This window comes from Gastrolobium bilobum, unplaced genomic scaffold (assembly GCF_033153095.1).
Source record: "Gastrolobium bilobum isolate Gb01-03AN ecotype WA unplaced genomic scaffold, APGP_CSIRO_Gbil_v1 utg59691, whole genome shotgun sequence".
Lineage (NCBI taxonomy): Eukaryota > Viridiplantae > Streptophyta > Magnoliopsida > Fabales > Fabaceae > Gastrolobium > Gastrolobium bilobum.
This window is the reverse complement of record NW_026897664.1, coordinates 47,501-66,227: the sequence shown is the minus strand read 5'-3', so window position 1 is coordinate 66,227 and position 18,727 is coordinate 47,501. Positions and strand designations below refer to the sequence as shown.

Genomic DNA, 18,727 nt, shown 5'->3' with positions numbered 1-18,727 from the left:
AGAGCAAGACCAAATAGCTAACTTTAATGGAGGAGTAACTGAAGTAACACATACAGGTGTGGAGAATGTTGAAGTCTTACACTCTGGCTCTCCGGTAACAGAAGAAATACCTTGCTGGGTTAGGCCTTTTTCACCAACTCACTTTCTTCTTGTTTCAACTTTATTCTCTGCCTTATTCATTTAAGCACTCAATCTCCCTATGCCATTATCTCACTGCCCTCAATCCACTTGTTAACATCTATCACACCTTGCATTGAATTTTTCTTCCTTTTTTTGGGACAAAAATTCAATCCAATCCTCTAATTAATCCACCAAACAAATGCTGAATTCTTGTAAGTTCTTCCTACATTATTTTCCTACTTCCACTTCAAACAGCAACTAATCACTGCCTAACTCAGATAAACCAAACCAACCACAAGAAACATCCTACGAATTTAAAAACAGCAAAAACTCATCACCAAGCACAACTCAGCAGATGTCAACTAAAGAAAATTAAACCTTTTTTTAAACAAAATAGAAAAGATTAGACTAAAAAATTAAAACAAGCATCAAAATAACTTGCATCCATATATACAACATCAAGTATCTGACAACCAACAAGGTAAGAAAATAGTAAGAGGAACAGTGTCCTCACTGTGGCTTTACCAGATTACCAGAAAATATTTACAAATAGTAAGAACAAGGTAATCTGGGGCCAGAAGAGATTCTGGCCTATTCTTCCTCAAAATCTAAGTCTTCTTCATCATCCTCTTCTGCCTTTTTTTCTCTCATGAATTTTCTACTACACCATTTTCCTTTTACTCATTTTGTTTGGTCTTCCTCTTTTCCTTGATGTAGATGGAGTGGATTCCTTTGCAACTTGAGGTACCAGTGTTTCAGATGGAAGAGGAGCACTTGATGGCTGAGCTTGTGGTTCTAATTTGCTTCAAATCAAGCAATCCTCCACTTGAAAGGTGTTGTCCAGTTCCCCCAAACTCAGATTTCACTCACTGCAGTATCAGTTGACTCTTTCACTTGACACTTGTAAAACAATATCAATGTATTAAATTTTCCATTAAAATCAATTCTTTTTTCTTCTTTTTTTCAAAGCTATTTTGCAGACTATTTAAACTAACTTTGAGACAACAAGCAGCAAACATGCAAATAAAGGAGTTAAAGATAACACGCAACATAAAAGAAAAACTAAAGAAAATAAAAAAAATTCTAATATACTTAGTTTATAGTCTTTAGCTAGACTTTTTGATTCATTTTCTTGATCATTTTCAATCAGGCTCTCTTGGGAAGATAGAAACCTTCTCCCTAATATCTCTCAAATAGTGTATGACCCCTTTTTCCTCAACCTTGAATTTTCTACCATCTCCTTCATCCAAAATTTTCATAGCTTCATGCAAAAAGACTTTAACAACTTTAAAGGGTCCTAACCATCCAGACATTAACTTCACATAAAATAGCCTTATTTTTGAATTAAAAGGTAGAACTAGTTGCCTTGTATCCAACCACTTAAGCACTTTTTGCATAATTAGACTAAGTTTTCTTTGTTGCTCAATGAAGTTGCTTTTTGGGTCAGTCAACAGAATCTTATGCATGCCTAAGGTTGGGATGATCCTCTTAACATCTACTATGATCCGATTCTTGGTTTTTCAAAAAAATTTATGCACATTCAGCTGATGTTTGTCCTCACGAACTTTAAGGAAATTAGACACAATGATAAGCAATCTGTCTTTTTTCCTTAAATAGACATACTTAAGATTGGTTAGCAGAATCTTAAGTTCAATGATTAGTGGAACTTCCATGGATGACCAAGGAGAATTTAGCTCTTTTTTACGCAGACTTAAGGACTCAAACTGCTTTTCTTTCCAAAAAGTTGCAGGTTTAGATTCTAGCCAGCCTATACTCTCATCTAAATCCTCCTTATCCACCTCACACTCATCTAAAATAGCCACTTCTATTGGGTCCTTGCCATTCTTCTCTTTAAACCTATCTTTCACCAAGTGGTTAACTATACCCCTAAGAGAACAGTCCCCTATCTCCCTAGGATATTTCATGGCCTTCAACACATTAAAGTTGACTCTCTCCTCATTCACATTCAAAGGGAATGGAAGGGGAGATCTATTACTAATGTTTGCTGGATTTGTTTTAGACAGTGATGTTGCAGGCCCCTTTCCTTGCATATGGCTCTGCATTGCATGATTATTAGGCATAGGAATAACCGGTTCTTGCTCCTTTTCTTCAGAAGATTTTTCCTTGGCAACTTCTTGAGGTGCAACCAGTTCCTTCTTGGCCTCTTCTTCGACTTGAGTAACAAGAATTTTCAGTTCGCATGGCCTAACTACACCTTCGGGTTGGATGACCCACCTGTCATTTCTTAGCTCAAGCATTTTGTCTTGTTCATGACACTCTCTCCTAGGTTCTTCAATGTTGCTAGGAAAAATACCTAGAGGTTCATTATTTATAGCAATGGCTAACTGACCTATTTGAGTCTCTAAACTCCTAAGAGAGGCAGATGTACTCTGCACAATAGCCTCTGAGCTATTTTGCTTAGCTTTATTCTTGACCAATATGTCTCTAAGCAAAGTTTCTAAGGATGAAGAAGGGAGGTCCACTTGTTGGTTTTGAGAGTACTGGGATGTAAGTTGTTTCCTAGGGGGTTGTTGTTGGTAGTTTTTAGAAGGAAAAAGAGGTATAGGTTGTGCATTTGAAAGGCCATCTTGCCGCCCTTGTCCTTGTTTACACTGGTAACCAGAATTCTGCATCCAACCTTGGTTAAAATTACTGGAAAAATTATTTTCGTTTCTATTGTAGTTTCCTACATAGAAAATAGACTCTGGGTTCGATGGACAACTTTGAAAGAGGTGTGGACCACTATAATCAACACGAGACACATGGGATTGGCTGGACAACTTGGTGTTGGATCAGTTTGGCCTCTATGATTTGATTTTGAGTCTTAATGAAAGTTAAGAGTGCATTAAATTTGGCATAGAGGGCTGCATAGGAATCTACATGAGGTATTCCAACCAGACTCATTTTAGTGGCCATTTCACCAGACCATTGGAAATAATTTTGATCCATTTGCTCTAAGCAACTTTTCCTAACTTAAAAAATTTTTAAGTTCTCAACTAACTAAATTAAAACATAAACTTAACAGAAGAAAAGAAAACAAATAACAAAAATGGCAAATTCAACTAAAGAAACAAGAAATATATATGCCAAGTTTAATCTGTATTCAGATATCAGCAGACATACCAACAAGCATAACAGAAAAATAAAGGGGGAAAAATTGATGCCAACAACGTGAAAAAAAAGAAAACAACAATTAACAAAAAGATAACAGTAAAATTAATACCAACAAAAATATAATCTAAAAATTAAACTAACAGCATCATTTATCAGAGCAGTGTATACCAAAAATCAAAATGACAAGAAGAATAAAAACTAATCTGCCAATAAAAGAAATATAGCAGAATTGAAGGATATCTGCTAACAGAAAGAAAGAAAGAAGGAAAATAAGCTAAACTAACAAAAGTATTAAAATAACAGAAAACTGATAATAACAACAAATTAATTAAGAACAACAATCACAAAGAAAATCTGACAATACACCTTTGATCCCCCCAACGACGCCAAAAACTTGTTAGCCCTGCTAAAGAGTATGCAAGATATGCGCAAGTATATGCAGCCACAAGTAATATAGGGCGTATTTGAGACCCCAATATCGTTCCCACAAGGATCTTGGCAATGTGAATTAATTGAAAAATTGTAAATGCTAAACTGAATAAAAATAAAAATTATCCATATGAGGAACAAAAAAGAAAAGTAACAGAATTGTAAACTATAAATTTTCTTGGATTTTTCTAAGTTACTTTTGAATTTTGGATTTGTGTGCAAGAAAAACAGAAAGTGATAAATTAAATTTAAAATTCTTTTAGGCTTTCTGGAGTAAAATGTATATATGGTTTCTTTTTCTTTTTCTTTTTAATTGCAGCAAGGAAAATTCTTAGAGAATTACAATCAGAAACGACAAGAGATAAAAATGGGTAAAAGTATTTAAAAAAAAATTAGGTTGAGTCTTCGATGTACGTTTCCCACAGCCTTGAAATAAATGCTATTTACACATTGCTTAATTCAAATTCCCAGTTAACGGATCACTATTGTTGATTTTAATCTCTTAAAATCATTTTATCCACAATCTACATTCACACTTTTCTGTGCTAAATGTAGTGAGGACTCTCGAATAAAAAGTCCAAGGTTACATGGTGGGTTCCTTCATCTTTGAAGTGAATCCCCTTGAATGATCTCTCATTCAAGCTTATGTGTTTAATGCCTTTTCTAGAAGCAACTACCTCTCGATAACTTCTTCCTAATTAAACATCTAACATCAGGCCAAAATGCAAAACGTTTAAACAACAAGTATGGCATTAAACAATTGAGAATTTAAATTTAGCAATAGTAACAATGATCATTCAACACTGCAGTTCAGATCACCTAGACTCAACCTTTAAGGGTTTAGCTCTGATCCAAAGAATGGAGCTCAAAACAGCAAAAAGAACAAAAAAAATTAAACTAAAAGAATAAAAATCAACAATGTAGAAGCTACAACTAAAGGAATAGCTCTGCTACAGTACCAGAAAATTAAAATTAAAATCATACTTCACAGAAAAATTATCCACAAGAACGAAAAAGAGGAAGAAGAAGCTGCGTATAGTGACACTCTTCCTTCTTTTATATCCGCCTCTTTTGCATGTGAAAGCCTCGTGACCCTTGCATCAACAATCATGTATTCTCACTCTCACGCTTTGATCATCCTTTGCGCAAGCATCTTCTCTTTCCACGCCCACTCCTGCAACAACCTGTAATCGCGTAACAACCTCAAGCTAAAGATGTTGGCTGAAGATTCTGTATTTTTCTCCTTTTTTTTTTTTACAATTATGTGGGTGGTTGGTTGATCTATATGGGTGAGAATCAGCGCACCATAAGGTTTTATGGCTCAATGATTTTACACAATCAGAGAAGAGTGAGGTTGGGTGACTCAATAGACCAAAGATTAAGAATGGCTAGGGTTTGGTAGAGCTTGATTTGGACTGAATTTAGTCTACTACGATAGTTGCTCTTTCTTTTACTCAGCCTTTATTTTCATTCACCTTTCTACCCTTGCAATGAGTCACTGACGTGGGCTCATTTTTGTATGCCATGCTCTCTATTTTGGCTTCTTTTGGACTTGGCCTTTTGGGCCTTCAAAATTCTGTAATAAAAACCTAATATAAGTCCCACAGCCCAATTTAAATCAAAACACACTAGAAATGAGGCATAATTAGCAGTGAACAAGTCTTCTGATAAAGAATTATCAGACCTCTACCTCTTTGATGTATGTGCAATAAAGTAGAGTTATGTTATGTAACATAACAAACATAAAATCCTATGTAAAATGATGTTGATCCTCATAGTATATATTGGTAAAGTCTTTCAAGCAATGTTATTAAAATGTATTCCACATTACTCAAGAAGAAAAATAAAACATTAACTAGTAAGCCTTATCATTTTACGTATCATATTACTTTTATTTATGAGATTTATACTTCTGCTATCACTGCCGAAATATAATCTCCTGCCATAGACTCATCAAACTGTCTGCCTTGATTTTTTGTTTAAAAAAAATGTGGAGCCCATTAGTGAATGTCTCTGCTGCAAAATCTCAACCTCTGTTGTCAATAAAGAGGTATAAAACCCTTTATTTATATATTTATTTCATATTTTTATGTAAATTCACTTCAAGTAGTTGAACTAATAATGTATTAATTTATTGATACATGCCCCGAGGCGATAACCATTTCAGATTTAATCACATTGATTTCATGCATTGTTGTTAAAACGTCGTTCCAACTCATAGAAACGCTCGATTTTATGTTTTTTTGGGCCAAAAACATTTCAGAACGGTGGTACAAACTGAAATGGGGTAGAAATGATTGAAACACCGAGTTGACTCGGTAAACTCGGTTGACTCACTGGAAAAAAAAAACAGAACATGGTATTTTAGGGTGATTTCTCCCAACTCAAAAGTGCTATGCAGAGAGTGGTGGCTGGCGTTTTGAGGCGGTTCAAAATGGGGCCCGCAGTGGCAGAAAGGGTGGAGCCCAAACTTCATTACCTTCATAATTACGCAAATGGAAGGTGGGTTCCTTGTGAGGATTGAGGAAAGGCTTGCTTGAAGGTAGAAAAACGATGAGGGGAAGAATAGATTATGATCTTAACCATTTATTCCTTTAGAAGGGTATGGTTGTCAATTGTTTGCAGTTGTGGCAGCACGCGGATTAATGACGTGGCGTGTGGAGGAGTATGGAGTGCTCAACGACAATCGTTGATCTAATAATGATGAAAAGTTGAGATTAAATTAAATAGGGTGATGCGGATCTATGAATTCTCGTGCGGGAGAGTAAAAAAAAAGAAATTGATTTTTTGGTTGCTTCTGAAAATGGGAGCTCAAGAGTCAAATGCCAAAAACTTGGGCTTTGGTTGAACCCATTTCCCAAAACCTCAAATACTTGAACTCAGATCCTTCACTCGTTTGTAGGTGAAATAGATAAAAACATTAACTAAAAAAATAATTCTAATAAATAAACAATTCTAATTTTTTCCAGCCCATCATTCTAATAATCTTCTTGATTATTAAATAAAAATATTAAGCATTAAAATCTTTTTAAAATACTAAAACAATTATTTTCTTAGACTTAAATTTGTGATGACTTATGTATTGGTGCGTTTTGATTTTATATATATTGGATATTTTTTTTTTTGTATATAGTAAACTCTTACTTTTCGTTTACGTTTTAAGATTTTATGTTTCTGCTCACTCCCACCGTTTCTACATAGACTTTACGTTTTAACAACATTGATTTCATGTAAGAGCTTAAAAAGGGGCTTTTTGACCGTTTTGCCCCTCATTAATTAATTAATAACCAATTTGCTCCTCCCCCATAACTATCCACCATCCTGCCCCCATTTAGTCGATCAAGTTGCACTTTTAATCGACTAAGTGGGCAAAATTCAGAAATCAAGAAACACGAATTTTAGTCAACTAAATATTCACCTTGATCGACTAAATGTCGAGCACTTTTAGTCGACTAAGGCCATTATTTAGTCGACTAAATATCGCAGACCAGTTTTTTTAAAACCCCCCATTTCGCAATGAGGGTTATTTTGAAACCCTAGTCGACTAAGGCCACTCCAAGAACCCCTCTCCTCAACCAAGTTCGAATCTCATCCCTTGAAGGTCCGATTGAAGCATCATTGGTTCACAACTTGCGAAATTGACATTGTAGGTAACGTTTTCTGACTGCATTTGGTTTTAGGTTTAGGTTTTTTTTTTTGTTTTCTCCATGCTTTGGTTTCTGTTATTTTAAATTTCTTGTTTATGGTAGAAGGTTGTTTGCGGTTTTGTGGCTTTAGGTTAGGGGTATGGTGTTGAGTTTGATGTGTGGGTAATGGACTAGGGTTGATGTGGTAGCTTAGGGTTAGGGTTAGGGTTAGGGTTAGGGTTAGGGGAAGGGCTGCTGTTTTGGTTGGGGTGTAGGTTAAGGGTTTCTGTTTTCATGTTAGGGTATAGGATTGGTTTTCCTGTTAGGGTTAGGGTTAGGGTTTAGGGTTAGGGTTAGGGCTGCTGTTTTGGTTGGGGTGTAGGGTTGAGGGTTTGGGGTTGGGTTGCTGTTTTTGATTGGGTTTAGGGTTTGTTTTATGTTTTATGACATAGGGTTAGGGTTTAGTTTTTTATATTGAATTTTAAATTTTTTTGATATTGTTATTGTCCATTGATATTGTTTCCACTTGCATTGTAGGTACCCTTGTTCCCATGGCTGAGCGTAGAAGATCGAGTAACGTGGGAAATGAGAGACGTAAGAAGGTACGACAAGACCGTCCGTCTTCGTCAAGGCAACAAGATGAAGAGCCCGCTCATGTCGACCTCCCATTCGGATACTTGTTCGAGCATGACCCCGTGGTTCATGATTCATTTGTCCGTGACTTTGCTAACCGACCTATATGTGGGGCCAAATCACTTGATACAGGTGCGTGCCGTCAATTTGGATTATGGGTTTACAATATTTGAAAGCCTCAATGCACTGGTGAAAAGTCCAAAATACCCTGCGAAAGACAGCTTTATCGGTGTAGACACGTCGTTCGTCACAACACTCGTCCATATCAATCTTGAACACAGAACCAGGATTAATCTGTGTCATGTAGGTCAGCCAACCAGGTAAGATGGCATATGATTTATCCCAGTCGCCAAACAACTTCACAATGGCCTTCATTTTAGCCTTCCAAGCCTTCCTATAAGATATGTTGTATCCATACAAACGCTATACCCTCTCCTGAATAAGAACTGGTTTCAGAGATGGATATTCTTTTAACATACCTATACCAAAATCAAAGTCAACACAGTCAATAAATAAAACCATAAAAATAACGTAAACATAAACCCTAAACCAAACATCGTGTAATACATACTTATAATGGCTGCACAGATTACATCAGAATCCAGCTGTCTATGGTCCCGGGTAAGGCCTTGGTTTAGGCAGGTGTGTTCTTTAGCCCACTTACTAACAACCCAAGTATTTCCATTCTTGGGCAACATAGCCCGCACGTACCAGGGACAACCATCAATATGGTGTCGACACTTCATCACAAATCTATGGTCATCACTTTTTGCCACCACAGCAGTACGATGTGACTTCATACAATATAATTTGACTGCATGTTGCATTTCAGATTTAGTTCGAAACTCCTGGTACAAATATAATGGATCCCCTAAATGCCAGCCACCTTGGAAGTCATCGTCGCCATACAATATCTCCGTCTCATCATTAGGGTGAGACCAATTAATGAAGGAATAATGTGGGCTTTCGTTCCAAAACGGCTCAATATCGGAACCTACGTCCAAATTCCAGGAGTTTTCTGTCAGTACGATTGATAACACAAATAGGAAATATTCATTTAAAAACTGTAATTTACTATCTTACCACTACTAACAGGGTCAACACGGAGTGATGGCATCACCTGGGAACTCAAGTTTCCTGAACTAGTGTCAGCGTCAAAATTCCCTTCTATGTCCGTATCTGAGCTGTCACCCAGCGGAATAACACTCTCGGGTTCACCATCGTCTTCACTGTCCATATCCTCGTCATGCTCATCCTCATCCTCGTCTATTTCCCTCAGTGTTATCTGACTTAAGACAGGTGCAGGAGCAGATAAACCGACGACTCTGTCTTTTTGACTTTGACTTCTTTCATGCATAGGTGCAGATGAAGATTGACCACAGTCTATTTCAACATATATCTCAATAAAGTTTTGAAATTTTCTGTCCACAATTGCATCTATGACACATTCCACATCTTCATCGTCACATATATCATTACCAATGTAGAATATAACATCCTTACCAACTGTAGACTCTACCCTGGCGATCATCCGTTGAACGCACTGGCTGCCTTGTAGCCCCAATTTTTGGTGAATCCTCCCCTTAAGCTCATTGTACGTGGTGACACGTTTGATTTTCAACATTTTCGTTTTTCCTTCAAATTGAACACCGTTGGGGCCTTCATAATGTTTTCCATCATAGTAAATCATGGTAACATACATGTTTGGACTTGAGCTCATCTTACACACGAATTTGGGGGTAGGAATCGGATTTTAGGGTTTTGGGTTCGGATTTGGGGGAAACAAATCAGAAAATAAGGGAAATGACAATGATTTCACAATTACTATGCATTGGAGATGGTGGGATGAAATGGAAGGGTGATTGGAGGTCCCGTTGCTGACAAACAAGAGAAAGAGGGGTTTTGATTTCGAAAATATTGCAAATGAGACCGAGAGAGGTCTGGATATAGGGTTTTCCGCGAATTTTAGTCGACTAAATAATGTCCTTAGTCGACTAAAAGTGCTCGACATTTAGTCGATCAAGGTGAATATTTAGTCGACTAAAATTCGTGTTTCTTGATTTCTGAATTTTGCCCATTTAGTCGTTTAAAAGTGCAACTTGATCGACTAAATAAGGGCAGGATGGTGGATAGTTCTGGGGGAGGGGCAAATTAATTATTAATTCATTAATGAGGGGCAAAAGGGTCAAAAAACCCTTAAAAAGGGGTTAACCTTAAGTTTTTTTTGTTTTTGTTTTAGTACGCTTAAATATTTAATTTTATATAAATGGTCTATCACTACAAAATTTCATGCCCTTTATTATTTATTTAACTTTGCTCCCCCCGGAGGGAAGAATCTCTGTCTGCACGAGTTGATGCAAACAGTGAAAGATTTTCTGAAACCTGTTGTAGTTCTTATTCTCTCAACAATGCCAATGAGGTTTTCCAACAACTTTTCCTCAATCCCTCGGAGAAAGCTTGGCCCTTTCTCACGATTCTGCTCAAAACCACTGCTTACCATGGATCCCCTCCGAGACCCACAAACACAAATACTCGCCAGCAACAATTTTCTCGAGAAAATTTTACCAGAAGCTCAATCCTCCGAGAAAAAACATATTTTTGACACCCTTTTGAGCCACAAGGCGGACCCCGAATCGGCTTTGAAGTTCTTCAAAGGATTAGAGAGAAAACAAGGGTTTGTGAAAACTGTTGACGTTTTCTGTTTGTTTCTTCAAATTCTGGCTTCAAGCCCTGACACTCATGGGGTTGTTCGATATTTGCTCAATGACTATGTTTTCGGAGATTCGGGTCCTGCTGCCAGAGTGCTTGTGGAACAATTGGTTGAGTGTGCTGGAAGGTACGGTTTTGAATCCGATTCGCGGGTTTTCAATTATCTGTTGAGTAGTTATGTTAGAGCTGGTAAGATCACTGATGCTGTTGAGTGTTTTAGAACGATGTTAGAGCATGATGTGCTTCCATTTGTTCCCATTATGAACATCCTTTTGACTGCAACGGTTAGGCGAAGCATGATTGATGATGCACGCCACTTGTATGATGAAATGGTTAAAAGAAAAATCTACGGTGATTGTTTTACCTTGCATATCTTAATGCGGGCGTGTTTGAAAGGAGAGAAGATTGAGGAGGCCGAGAAGTATTTCGAAGAGGCCATGGGTAGAGGGTTGAAACTTGATGCAGCTGCGTATAGTATTGTTATTCAGGCTATTTGTAAGAGGCAGGACTCGAATTTGGCATGTAAGATCTTGGAGAAGATGAGAAAGTTGGGCTGGGTGCCATCTGAGGGTACGTATACGTCTGTAATTGGTGCTTGTGTGAAGAAGGGAAATGTTTTAGAGGCATTGAGGCTAAAGGATGAGATGGTGGATAGTGGTATACCTGTGAACATAATTGTTGCAACAAACTTGATGAAAGGGCATTGTGAGCAAGGAAATGTGAAAAGTGCATTGCTGTTGTTTAATGAGATTGTTGAAGCTGGTGTTACACCCAATGCGGGTACTTTCTCAATTTTGATAGATTGGTGTTCTAAGATTGGGATTATGAAGAAGGCGTATGAACTTTACTCCCGAATGAAACTCATGGGCATTCAACCCACTGTCTTTATTGTAAGTTTTCTTCTAAAAGGATACCGGAAACAGAATTTGCTAGAAGATGCATATAAATTGCTTGATGAGGCAGTTGAACTTGGTATTGCCAGTGTTGTTACATATAACATCCTTTTATCCTGGCTTTGTGAACTGGGTAAGGTTGATGAGGCTCGTACTTTGTGGGACAGGATGATAGGTAAGGGTATTACACCTTCTGTAGTTTCTTACAACCATATAATACTTGGTCACTGCAAAAAGGGTTACATGGATGGTGCATATAGTGTGATGAATGATATTCTTAAAAGTGGATTAAAGCCAAATGCTATTACATATACTCTCTTGATAGATGGCTTTTTTAAAAAGGGTGATTCTGAGCGTGCCTTTGTCATGTTTGAGCAAATGGTGGCTGCAAATGTTGCACCTACAGACTACACATTTAACACCATTATAAATGGCTTGTGCAAAGTTGGCCAGGTGTCTGAGACAAAGGATAAATTGAACAGCTTTATAAAGCAGGGGTTTATTCCTACTTCTATGACTTATAATAGCATCATAGATGGATTTGTCAAGGAAGGTGCAATTGAATCTGCACTGTCTACCTACAGCGAGATGTGCAAAATTGGAATTTTGCCAAATGTTATCACTTATACTAGTTTGATTAATGGATTTTGCAAAAGTTATAAGATTGATCTTGCTTTGGAAATGCATAATGATATGAAAAACAAGGGTGTGAAATTGGATACTGCTGCATATAGTGCTCTCATTGATGGTTTTTGCAAAATGCAAGACATGGAAAATGCATCTAAATTTTTCTCTGAACTTTTGGAAGTTGGTTTGGCTCCAAACACAATTGTTTATAACAGCATGATTAGTGGCTTCAGAAATTTGAATAATATGGAAGCAGCCCTTAACTTGCACAAGAAAATGATAAATAATAAGATTTCATGTGATTTGCAAACATACACCTCACTGATTGGAGGACTCTTAAAGGAGGGTAAATTGAGTTTTGCTTTAGATCTTTACTCAGAGATGCTTTCCAGGGGTATTGTGCCTGATATCTTCATGTATACTGTTCTGATAAATGGGCTCTGTAACCATGGACAACTGGAAAATGCAGGCAAGATTCTAAAGGAAATGGATGGGAATAATATAACTCCTAATGTTATTGTTTATAACACTTTAATTGCTGGACACTTTAAGGAAGGGAATCTGCAACAGGCTTTTAGATTGCATGATGAGATGCTTGAGAAGGGTCTTGTGCCTGACGACACTACGTATAATATTCTTGTAAATGGAAAGTTCAAGGGATCACATGCTTACGCTGGAGCTTAATTCACACAAAACAGATTGAGGGTAGAAGCACACATAAAACTTAGAGGGAGTCTTGGAGAGCAAATTCAATATGGTATAATTAACTTTTTTGGTCATTTAGCAAATAATTGTTTTGGGCTTTTTATGTTATTTTTCAGCACTTTGTGATATTATTTTAAAAGGGCCTTAATTTTAAAATGGACCTTCAATCCTTTACTTTTAGTTATTGCCTTATTGGGGCTCATTCTGTAAGACTATAAATAGCCTCTTTAGGTTTAAAACTAGCGCATTTGCTGAAATTTGCATTGAAATAGAAAGCCTTTAGAAAATTTTCATATCGTTTATTAAAGAACTAACCTGGAATTTACCGAAGAATCATCTTTCTGGTGTTCAACCTGCACTTAGGTTTTTGATTCTATATAATCATCTGAGTCTAGGTTTCTTAATCTGTTTTGGAGGATCTTTGGGCGATTATATCTAATTTGTGTGTAGGTTACCTAGTCAAATTCTTTTGGGGTTGTTATCACTTTTACAGTTTGATTTATTACTTGAAAAGAAGTAAAATTGAACTGTTGTTTGGATCTAAAATGTATTATATCCTGTAATTGCAATTGTTTTTATATTTTAGAAATAAATTTACTTTCAGAGTTTAAGTTGTGAATTCTTGCTTGTTATCATGGTATACTATTACGATATCTCCATTTAGAGTATTTTTAGAAGCTGTGGAGCTAATGTTGAAGCAATTCAGCTGTTGAGTCAGTAGAAAGGCAGCGGGGGTGAATGAAGGAAATATTCTGAAGGGCAATTCTATTTGAGGATATTAGAGAAGTCTAAATATAAAACAATTAAAGTGGCCTTCACTTAACAACTTATGTTTTTGGGGTTGAAATGGTTCTTTAAATGGTATCAGAGCCAATGGTTGATTGACATGTGTGAATTAAGTATTTGGAATTTTTAGGTAAGATGGTTATTTACATGGTATCTTATTAGTGTAGTCATTATATTATAACTCTGGTTGTATCAGATTATAGTTCTTGTTGCATCGTAGTTCTGTTGTATTAGATTCCTTTCCCTTCTATCAATTTGTTTAGAATCTGTTGTGTTAGTTAGACAGCTGTAACTCATTGCTGAGTCATCAGAGTCTCTTATAAATAGTCCTTGTATTAGAACTTCTAATGTAACAATTCATTTTACACAATTCAGAATATAACGAGTCTTTCACAGTTTTCTTTTTTCTCTCGTTTTCCCAAACTTTCTCTCCCTTTCTCAATGGCTCTTGCACATTTCTAATACATCTAAGCCAGTGATTAAGTGGTCACGAGATCGATTCTCACCGTTCACATTCTTCTAATAAATATTTAACTATGAAATTTTTTAGCACAAGTAGGTGAGCCTGTGTATTATCCACCGTTCAAACTCAATGGCTCTTGTATAAGAGGATGTGTTAGAGAAGTCTAATATAAAACTGTTAGTGGCCTTCACTTAACAACTTAAGTTTTTGGATTGAAATGGTTCTTTATAAAAGAAATGTAGGGAAAGAGAATGTGGGAACTCACTCCAAACCATCAGCATAAATAAAGATGTAATTTTCAGAAGGAGGAGACTGGATTTGGAATTGGGCTTGGGAGAAACCAGAGCTTCTCTATTTGCTCTGAATTTATCAATAGGGCTATATTCTATAGTGCTCTTTATTCTTAGTATCTGTGACTATTGCTACTTTTTTTTTTCTTCCAATTTGTACTCCTTTGTACACTGGTTCAGTTGACAATCAGTGATAATTAATATAATTTACTGTGTTTGGATCCCCTTTTTCTTTTCTTGATTGTCTGGTACCTAACCATAGTTATCAAATGCGGATTGCGTCATGTCGTGGCCAACCCCGAAAAACGCTATAGCGTTGTAACGGGTTGCAGTTGCGAAAATAGCGGAATAGATATATGACAGAATTAATGACAAAAAGAAACATTTTTTAAAGGCAGAGATAGCAGAAGTGACAAAGAGATACGCGGATAGGTTAAAAAACCCTTAAATTTTTCTGTTACACATTTAAATTTAGGACAAAATTGACATTATGCCTTATGACAATAACATGGCCGCAAATGCGATCGCAGTGGCCGCTATTGTGTTCCAGTGCGGCGCGACGCGGTTTCTTGCGGCGAGGCACCGCAACGCCCATATGGCCCGGCTCGCGGCGCTATTGCGGCGCTATTAACTACTATGTACCTAACATATACTGATTCAAATTTTTCTTCGAAACAGAGTATTCATATCATTAAAGTTGATGAGACAAGGGAAGTTTGTTTGTAGATTTGGAGTAGTACTGCCAGAATTCATAAATGGGCGGGGTCCTAATGCTGGTGTTCAGGTAGAAGAGAGTTTGACATTATCTGACGGAGCTTGGTCCACCCCAATTGGAGAGCTGAGAAATGATGGTGAAGGTCCTGGATTAGTCACTACAGAAATGGTTGTTTATATAATATGACTATGCCGTGTTTTGGAGCACAGCCTGGAGTGACCAACCGTATGAAAAGTGATTGATATGCTTGGACAAGCTATGCAACCAAAAATATCAGCTGCAGTGACTTTATTCAGGTCAATATCTTGCTCTATGTTCTAGGTAACGGGAACGGAATAAGTGTTCAATAGCATAATGCTACCAATAAATCATCAAATGCACACCACTTTTGTACCTTATCTCATGCATTATTTTACTATTAAATATTTCTGCACTAAATCAACTTCCAATGAGTCATCACAACTGAGATTACCAAACAAAAAAAAGTGAACATTGAAATATAGATATTTTATCTATGATCAACCCTTTTTATTTTTTGTGAGCCGAGGGTTATCAAGCCCCGTTTATTTAGTGTTTGTTTGAATTAGATTTTGGAAAATTAATTTTGAAGCAGGTTTTCAAAAGAATTGATTTTGTAAAAAATAATTTTGACAGAAGTATTTATTGGCTTTGAAAGATGTGAGTATTTGATTTTATTATTTATATAATTAATTTTTTTTTCAACTAAATATACATAAACATTATATTGTCCTGAATTGCATCATGTTTGTAAGCATGATAGAGTTACTTTGAATAAGTGATCTTATCTCCATGTTTTCTGGGAGTTACTTCCTTACTCGTCTTGCTTTGTATATTCATACTATATGTACCCCTTTTCAATATAAGGCTCTGATACCAAGTCTGTACAGGAGCCTCAATGCCTCACATATTATGTTGATTCTCAAGCTGAGACATTATCAAGCCCATTGACCCTAGAGTCTCAAGGCACCGTTCCTCACAACCCTGTTTATCTCATAATATGGAGGACCATAGCTCAGATCGTTAGCCAGAGGTGTTTTGATGAACAGGATCTTCATAGAGGCAAGTTCACAGTATAATAACATCTTTGTGGGATTCATGATTTGAACACAATAAGTCTAGCTTTCAGGAAAAAGAGAATTCTTAGAGAGAAGACATTAGATGTATAGGAAAGCACAAGTTCCTATTGTAATATGAGATTTTACAACTGAGACTCCTATATATAGAGGAGCTTACACAATAATTTGCATCAGCTAGCTACACATATATCACTTGTGTGATGCGATTTTAATCACAACTTTTATTACAAACACAAAGTACATACACACTCATTCATAACTATTGCTTTTATTGTACTAGGCCGAGTACTCAGCAATTTTTATTCATAAGCATAGCTTTACTGTCATTGAATAAGAGTGAGTTTGCTTTATCTTGAATCCTAACTAGGAGAGAGATTATAAAGCTGATACTCTTCAGAATTGATGCTTCTGTATCCTGTGTATCACCATGGTTTGTTTAGGTCAGCTTTGGCTTTTTTTTGCGATGATTACTTCCACTATTCTGTATTTGGATCTTGGGAATCTTGCATCAGAGACATTTCCTTAACAATAAATGTCTCTACTTCAGCCACGTGATCAATCATCATTTGATTGTCAGTATCTTGATTAAGGGGTTGTTGACTGCTGCTAGGCTGGTTGGTATCAGGATTCTTCATAGGTTAGAGACTAGAATTAGTTTGTGTGGTCTTTTATGATTATAGATTAACTCTTAAGTCTTAACGACTTACACAAATGGAATGGACTAGGTCTTCACAATTTTCTTAACATTTTACTTTATACAGATGAATTGCAATATCCTTTTGGATGAGAACTGTAGGTCAACAATGATTAAAAGTATCCCAATGATTTGCTTGGTTGTGTGACCAAAGAAGTCCAGTTCTTGAATTTTGTAAATAAAGATGATGGAGAATGAACACTGATATGAACTTTGTGAATTCTTCAGTTGTCTTTTTTCATTTTTGAGTTTCTACCAAGATGATACCTATTTCTTTTCTCCATCAATTTAATGGACAGAACCATTCTAGAGCAGCCCAGATGACAGAGCCATGCCTCTTCAGATTCATCAGAAAGTCAAACATTGTTGCTGTAGGAAGCAAGAATGCCATTGTGTATTGAAGAGTGGCACAACAAAAATAGCATAAATTTTCCTCAAAAATGGTCTTGAAAGACTATTGAGTATTGACCATAGGAATGATGAATGGAATGTGAGATCTTCTAAGGATTTTTTACTTCAAATGGAAAAGATGATTCCTCGCATGTTCCTTCATTTTTCCTGGACTAGAGGACATACATTAGGTGGAAACAATTTGGTGGTGGATGTCTAGGAAGGCAGAGGAGTCTTCATGGAAATTAATGGAAAAGAATTAACAATAGTGATGACATTGATAGGTTTACAGGGTCTTGAAGGAAGATCTAGAATTAAATTTTAATCTTTTTTAATGTGTTTGACAAAAAATTAGTTCCTGGGTCTTAGAGCTTAGGATCAGGAGGCCTCTTGTTTTTAATTCCGAGGATTCTCGGGAAAGAAGAATTATCCAATTTCAAACTGATCACCTTAGGCGAGGATACTTCTTTAATAGCTTTGAGATCTGGTAAGTGTACGTAGCTGTTTGAGGTATGAAATCTCTAAGATCATTGATAATGTCAAGGAACTGCTGAATCGGCTTTACTGTGATTTTTTCATCAAGAAGAATAAGCAATTCTTCACGGTTGATACTTCCGTTGATACCTTCCTTGAGAGAAATGCATTCCTTAAAAATCAATTTCTGTTTAGCCCAGTTGGATTTTCTTTTTCAAATGCATTCCTATCTGCTGCTACAAAGAATGCGGTGTGCTTAGTCGATGCATCTTTTGGTAAAATATTCTGATGCATTATGGTCTTGTGTGCTCCAATATCCATGTAAGCAATTACTTTCTTTGGATGAAAGGAGAGAATTTGAATTTCCACCAATGGTTGTTGAGGAGTAGGCACAACACTGTCTATTTCTTGGAAAGAATAAATAGGGAAATAGTCAGAACTAAGTTCTGAATCAATTTTTGATTCACATAGGAGTCTTGTAGTGCAAAGGCACTATCTTCATGTACTTAACTTTGCTCGGAGTAGATTGACTCTATGTCTGCATCAATTGGCAACAGGAAGTTGATAAGCTTGGTAGCTTTGGCTGTTTTATTGGGACAATTCTTACAAAGAAGTCCTTTTTGGCCATAGATAAAACACCTTAGGGATTTTCTTTTACCACAATCCTTCTTTTTAAAGAAATTGAAAGACTTTCTCCTTTTTAAATTTCTTGAGCTTCTGCTTGTGAGACCTTTTCTTTGTCAGGGAGAGACAGTTTTTCTCTCTGCACTTAATTTCCAATTAGGGCTTTCTGCAGGCTTTTGTGAATTTGGATTTTTGTGCCTGATATCAGAGAAAAATTGATGTTGTTTACAAAGCTTATCAATAGTATCGAGTGTCATCTGGTGTATTTGTCAAAGAGTCATGGTGTAACATCTTGCTAAGCATGAACAGGCATTCTTTGTAGCTCTGGTTGGATCTCT

General features: G+C 36.5%; 1 protein-coding gene across 1 annotated transcript; it reads left to right on the top strand.

Moving 5' to 3' along the window:
- The first annotated feature begins 6,158 nt into the window (after positions 1-6,158).
- LOC133309125 (pentatricopeptide repeat-containing protein At3g54980, mitochondrial-like) lies at positions 6,159-16,417 on the top strand. Its single transcript, XM_061509863.1, has 6 exons — positions 6,159-6,165; positions 6,265-6,351; positions 7,827-8,054; positions 10,251-12,908; positions 15,074-15,406; positions 16,019-16,417. Exons 1-4 carry the CDS (start codon positions 6,159-6,161, stop codon positions 12,833-12,835), a joined length of 2,907 nt encoding a protein of 968 aa, XP_061365847.1. The 3' UTR covers positions 12,836-12,908; positions 15,074-15,406; positions 16,019-16,417.
- The last annotated feature ends 2,310 nt before the right edge of the window (positions 16,418-18,727 follow it).

What these genes read in the sequence shown, in the direction of transcription:
- LOC133309125 (XM_061509863.1), top strand. An exon ending in TGGAGTGCTCAACGACAATC is followed by an intron (nt 6,352 to 7,826) that starts GTTGATCTAATA and finishes CTTGCATTGTAG; the next exon opens with GTACCCTTGTTCCCATGGCT. An exon ending in GGCCAAATCACTTGATACAG is followed by an intron (nt 8,055 to 10,250) that starts GTGCGTGCCGTC and finishes CTCCCCCCGGAG; the next exon opens with GGAAGAATCTCTGTCTGCAC.